General features: G+C 32.9%; 1 protein-coding gene across 1 annotated transcript; it reads right to left on the reverse strand.

The window, feature by feature from the left end:
- Positions 1–2544: 2544 nt before the first annotated feature.
- LOC132310495 (inositol transporter 4) lies at positions 2545–5540 on the reverse strand. Its single transcript, XM_059808691.1, has 6 exons — positions 5408–5540; positions 5150–5220; positions 4714–5049; positions 4499–4606; positions 3335–3946; positions 2545–3059 (listed from the first exon to the last, which is right to left on the reverse strand). Exons 1-6 carry the CDS (start codon positions 5538–5540, stop codon positions 2589–2591), a joined length of 1731 nt encoding a protein of 576 aa, XP_059664674.1. The 3' UTR covers positions 2545–2588.
- Positions 5541–6797: the final 1257 nt, after the last annotated feature.

Raw genomic sequence — 6797 nt, forward strand, 5'->3', positions numbered from 1 at the left:
ATCCTAGAAGTTAGAACACCTCGTAGTCTATTATTTTTATTTTATTTTTATTATTATTTTTTTCGACAAACAAAAACAACAACAACAAGAATTACAAACGGTCATGCACTGCTAAAGCAAGGATACCACTAGGAATATGGACTAGAGCAGTGTCCGTAGAAATGTGTCGATGAAAAAGTTTCGCAAAAATATGAGCGGCCTCATTGTCATTCAACTCCATGCTTTCCTATTACAATATGTGATAGACTTTTGAAATTGAACTATTGAACACAACGGTAACCAAATTATTACTATAAAAGAAGAAAAAATATTTTAAAAGGAGAAACAAGAAGCTGTGCCAACCTGTATAGAGACAAACAAAAATTATTTTAAAAGGAGAAACAAGGATGTTTTTTTTAAAAAAATAAAAAAGACAAAGGATGTTTTTTTATAAAAAAAAAAAAAATTAGAATATGCCTGTCTTGAAACCATACAGCCTGTTCAGTATTGGGATAGTCTTTGATGATATAAAAGGCCTCTTTTCAAACAATTTTTATTTGTCTACATATACATTTCTGTAATTGCGTATATGTTTAGAAAATGTAAAGCTTTTGATGTTGCTTAGATGTGTTCATGAGTAACGCCAGCATGAATATATTCTTGTACGGACCATAAAATAGCTGTTACATCCAAAACCTAGAGTGGGATTTATGTTGATTAAAAGTTTAAAAAATCTACAGGAAAGTTAGGGAACAACATGATTCCACGTAAACAGTACTTAATGGAGAATGGGTTGGCATAAATGACACCCTGTTGTTCACAAATTACATCCGGTAGGTCATATGTATCATCATCACCTTACCCTATATTTGGTAGTTGGTATTTCCTTTGAATAAAATAAGTTTTTGAAATATGAGCTTTTTTTTCTTCCACAAAAGCATTGTCAAAGTTTCTACCACCAAACTCATAATTTCATTCAAATTCATCTAAAGGGTTGATTCGATGCTCCAATGCAACTTAAAGCATCCGCAACAGTTTTTTTAGATTTTGGCTCTAAAAAAATGTCACTTCAATTTTTATAAGAGTCACGTTAGTAACTTTCGTTCTCTAGAAATAGACACTCCATCAGACTATCCGAATTTTCACTCTCCAATTTATTTATTTTTACTTTTTCCTAACAGCTATATTTTTCATCTTATACGATGAACTAATTATATTGATTAAAAAAGATAGGATTAATTTAAAAATTAAAGCAAAAAAAAGTTTTAAAAAAACCAAATTTTAAGTGAAAATAAAAAGGTTTTAATTTATTTTTGGCCCAAATCAAAATTATTTTGGACAAATAGTGCTAAACAATAGATTTTTTATTTAACAAATTTTATTTTTTAAAAATGAGCTCAAACTAACCTAATTTTTTTAGTATTTTTTTTAAAAAATCATGCTACCAAACAATGTATTCCTAACAGTTGCTGCCTGAACTTTACAAAGCGATAGCGTTTTGGCATAGAAAAAGATTAAAAAAAAATATATACCCCAATCGGGCTCGGGCTTGCGATATTCCGCAAGCCAACCCACGAGCAAATTTGGGCCAATTAGCGCCAGGCCGCTACGGGCGCATTTGGGTTTTTCAATCGGGAAAAGGGCCTTTGGCTAAAGGGGGATGCCATTAGCTGGGATAAATACAGTAGAATTTGATCAATTAGTTCGATTATGTTAGCAGAAATTGTGAAAGTTCAGTTGAGTCTTTGTATCACAACTCAATTTTTTTAAAATAATAGTAATTAATTAAATTAAATACACTTATCTCCCTTGAGATATGACATGTTTTATTTCTCTCAACTGTGTTGGTAGTATTATTTTAGATGAGAGGTGGAGTTTAAAGGGATTGAAAAGGACAGTTATCATATTATGTCATTTAATTTTGTTTTTTTGTATCATTAAATTTAATTTTGCTGAGTAAGCAGATTTTGTTGGTGTAAATTTTGAATCAACAAAAAAAGGTCAGTGTATGACAGAATTGAAGAAACAAAGATTCATACTTTCTACATATGTGTCTTGGTATTTGATGCCAATTAATCTGATATGTTTGGTCATGTTTAAGTGTAATTGCTAGTTGTTCAGCAAATATACAACACATAATAAAATAAAATAAACCATGTGCATCATAACAAGACAACATTTAGAAAATCATCTTTTGTGAAAACAAATTCAACTGGCTTATAATGTTGTTGTGACTGCACTTACAAAAAAAGAGACAAAAAGCACAGCAAATCGAACCAATACACACACACAAACACACCAAGTAAAGAAATTTTTACACTTGGGAAATATGAACATCACATGGGATATTATTATGTGCTGAACAAAACCTCTTTGCCATCAAAATGTTGTTCAGCCAGAGACTTGTGCTTAAAAGAAAAATTAGTGAACAAAGATGACATTAAAGTAAATAGTCTTAGCATATTAAACAGAAATAAAAACCAGTAGTGATTCTGCAATGTAGACAATTTTTCATAAATACTAATGTGTTCCATTAAAAACTAAAATCACTGGACCAGCTAACAAAGTAAAAATAATGAAGTTAAATGAAATTAACAAATATTTTGCGCTTAAGCAGAATCAACATTCTTTTGCTTGGAGGAACATAAGCAAGGTTTGTAACCTTTTTCCAGCATCTTCTCGACCTCCTCAAATGGCAATCCTTTGGTTTCTGGTACAAGGAAATATATAGCTACCAGTCCGAGGAAGGAAAATCCGGCAAACAGGAGAAATGTGCCAGCTGAACCAATCGCCTCAGTTAATGTCAAGAACGTCTCACTTACAATGAGATTGGAAATCCAGTTAGACACTGCAGCGATTCCTCCACAAATGCCTCGGTATTTCAAAGGGTATATCTCCGAGTTCACAATCCAAGGTGCAGTTCCCATTCCAGGTGAGTAACTTATAATATATAATCCCATAACAAGAACTGCAAAAATCCCAAATTTGCTTGGACAACCATTTGTATACCAGGTACGGTTTTCTGCACCACATGTTCTTTTGGTAACATCATTTGAAGCTAAGCACGCCCCGGGATGATACTAATAATAATTAAAAAAAAAACAACTTTAATCAGTAATATACCATGGCAGAGAAGACTAGACAGAAGTTCATTAATAATGGAAATGTAATAGGCATCTCAATGTTATATGTTTCAAAAATTTTGAGGGTAACAGATTGCAAAAATGTTTGTATGGTAGTATATGTTGAAAGAGGGGGAAAAAATGAAGTACCAAAGTACTAAGTTGATTGACAACACATGAAAGGTTGAAATAGATTTCTAAATGACCAAAGGGGGCGAGTATGGATAACTTACTTGATTCACTCCATTAGCACAAAATGCACAATCCGAGGATGCTTTCAAGCACGTCATACAATTCCAAGACAATGCATCTGGAGCTGTCTGGTAACTTGAGCACGTAGAGTTCCCACCGAAGTGTGTGGATTCGAGTTTACTGATAGACGGAGAATGGGTAGAAGCTTGAAAAAACATGCCGGATAACACCACAAGGCAGATAATAATTCCAAACATAGAAATAATCATCAATCTCCTCCTCCCGAATCTGTCAACAAAAAGCATACTCACAAGGGAGCCAATAGCGTTGAGACCAGAAGTGATGAGAGAAAGTGCTAAAGCAGTCTTTTTTGAAGCAAATCCAGCCAGTTGAACTATGGTTGGGCTATAATACATGACGGTGTTTATGCCTACAAACTGCTGAGCCACTTGGACAGTGACTCCCGCATAGAGACCTCTTCGAACTATTTTATTACTCCAAGCACTCTTTAATTTTGAAATCATACCATCACCAATAGAACCTTCGTCCGCCTTTTCAGCTTCGATAGACGACTGTAAGGCCTTCATCTCTTGTTCAACTTCATTAGGAGGATAGATCTTCTCTAATATTTTCCTGGCCTCATCTACCTGATTCTGTTTAACACATTAGAAAGATAAGTTTGATATTATTGTAAAAGTCAAATAAGGTATAAAGAAAGTGTTCGAGAAAAAAATAAAATTGGTTGAAGGCTATTTAGTTGGCCATATCATTGAAGTGATGACATGGAACGAAGCTATTGGGACGGAAAGGTTAATTGTTACAAAATAATGACTAAATGACTATAGTGAATCATCTTCTCAGAAAAAAAAAAAAAAAAATGTATGAAAGTCATAGCAAAGAGTATTAAAATTAAAGCAACATCCAAAATTTCAAAAAATTTCTATTAAAATCTGAAATTTTCTTATAGAAAATGTCCATTAGTCAGTAAACAAACTAGATGAACATGATTTAAGGAGATGCATAACACTGCAGATCGAACACAATAAATTGAATATTCATCTCTAGCATCAGATGTACTCCACTTTTTAGTACGCCCAAATGATACCTCCAATCAGTCAAACACATTAAACATACTACTAATTTACTTGAGAAAGCGAAACAAAGGTTGCAACAGCATGATTATCAAAAAGAAGATTGATTAGTACATCTCTATACAGCCATCTAGGAGACTCGGGAAGCGACCACATCAATATGAATTGAACAAGGGCTGGAACTCCAGCTATCCCAAGCATCCAACGCCATGTTCCAGGTGCCTGTAACACGAGAAAGAAGAAACATCAACATTATTTCCTTCTACAAAACAAGGAAATTAACTAGAAAGAACAATCAAAACATCCAAAAAGCTTCAAAGCTTTCATACCTTGGTAAAGCATAGGTTGATAATATAAGCCAAAAATTGCCCAAAGGTGATTAAGAAACCATTTGTGCTAACCAGTGCTCCTCTGATTTTAGCAGGTGATGCTTCCGAAATGTAAAGAGGTGCTGTCATGGATGCCATTCCAACACCCAAACCCACAAATACTCTTCCAGCTATTATCATCCCGGGATTTACAGCACCGGCCATAATTACAGCACCAACAAAGAACAAAAAGTCCGCTCCTAAAATTGACCTTCTCCGCCCATATTTGTCATTGAAGTATCCACCAAATGCGGCACCAACTATAGCTCCTGCTACTGCCATGCTCACAATGGTCTCCTGTACATCGACAAACAAATATGACAAGCCATCCCATAAAAGAGATATATAATCAAACATTTCACTTCGATTTCAAAGAAAGCGATTCCGAATAAGTTGCCTGTAGCAATGTTGTCCTATCAACAGATTTGAAGTCTTCTCGAATGTAGAGAAGTGCACCAGAAATAACACCTACACCACAATAACAAAGTTCACGAATTATACAAATGTACATAGAGACAAACATTGTATAGACTACAAATCAGTCCAAAATAGTCCGAATTCACAAATGCTTACAAATTAAGTACATAACATGAATATTGCTTAAAAATGATGTAATTGAAAAACGAATTAATGAATCTCATAATCCTTGTGTTACCTGTATCGTAACCAAAGAGGAGTCCTCCAATGCCAGCCGATAGGGCAAGCCGCATTATGTAGGGTTTTTTCCAAGTTGTCCTCCAGCATTCTGTGAATTCTGTTCTATCTGCTTTATGAACACCCCCCTCCATTTGAATCCACTTTTGAAAATAAATTCAACACTAGTTCTATTCACTGAAAAACAAAGGGGAAAATAATGTAGAAAACAATAAATGTTTTAGAATGAAGAAATTGAGTGAAATTATTTGAAAATCAACACTATTGGTTCATGAGCAACAAATTGTTTATGCTTGACTACCCAAGAAAGTAAGAAAGAAAATGGTTTTCATGTGGCATGATCAATCCATTTGTATAAAAAATTTCTTATAAAAAAAGAAAATTAGGAATAACATCCAACTATGCAACTAGAATAGGGAAACAAGCAAAACCTGTCAATAAATAAATATATCCCTAAAAAACAAAATTCTAATGGGAATGTAAGAGTAACAAAGAGATTCATTCAAAAAACTTGATGGAGATAATAAGGTTATTTAGGAATCTCTAAAGTAGCTTCAATTTTTAGTGAAGACTCATTTTACCTTAATTCCTCCGAATAAAGGTAAAATTTTTGCTTTCATCATAAGATGAGAAAACAATATAAGTATATATATATATATATATCTGTGTATATATCATGTATAAACTTACTTGGTTTAATTGAGTAATAGCAATCATATCATGCACATTACTTCTAATTGATGATTATGATAGAGAAACAAGCTGATTTTAACTATAAAAAAATTGGAAAAATCGCCAAACACATCGCCCTTAGACTTGCATATATCAGGTATATTACAGTTATGTATATCATATATATCACAGTTAGTACTAGAGAAAGTACCTGGTCTAAAGCTTCTCTTCTCCTCTCCTCTTCCGTTTCTCTTGCATGTGACTTCTCCTAGTTTTCTATCCTTCTTGTTATATATATATATATATATATATATATATATATATATATATAGATATAGATAAAATGAAAGTAGATAATTCAATAAGAAGCCATATCTACTTAAATCGGGATTCTCGTTTTTTTAATTGTTGGGATTGAATTTTTAAAATAGTGTGACAGTTATTATTAATGAGGCATTTGAAAATTAAAAATATGTAAAGCCCACAACCAAAAAAAAATTGAATCAGGACCGTTGGTACAGAGACGACGGACACGTGTCTGTCTCTGGACTGTTCATTTTATTACTCTTTGTTTTTTTTAGGTAATTCTAAATGGGATCTTTTACTTAAACAGTATCTACTAAGTAGTATTCATCCCAATATATATATATATATATATAAAATCTCCCTTTTCAACTCTATTCAGATAAATTATTAGGTGATTTTGATTTATATAGTAT

The sequence above is a fragment of the Cornus florida genome, unplaced genomic scaffold (assembly GCF_030987335.1).
Source record: "Cornus florida cultivar Cherokee Brave unplaced genomic scaffold, ASM3098733v1 CherokeeBrave_3.0.0_Hap2_Chr01, whole genome shotgun sequence".
NCBI classification, from domain to species: Eukaryota; Viridiplantae; Streptophyta; class Magnoliopsida; order Cornales; family Cornaceae; genus Cornus; species Cornus florida.

Excerpts from the sequence above, each read along its gene's own strand:
- LOC132310495 (XM_059808691.1), bottom strand. The coding sequence starts at position 5,540 with ATGGAGGGGGGTGTTCATAAAGCAGATAGAACAGAATTCACAGAATGC. Across the intron at positions 5,221-5,407 it reads CCTCTTTGGTTACGATACAG|GTGTTATTTCTGGTGCACTT; the intron begins GTAACACAAGGA and ends ATTGTGGTGTAG. Across the intron at positions 4,607-4,713 it reads TCAACCTATGCTTTACCAAG|GCACCTGGAACATGGCGTTG; the intron begins GTATGAAAGCTT and ends CTCGTGTTACAG.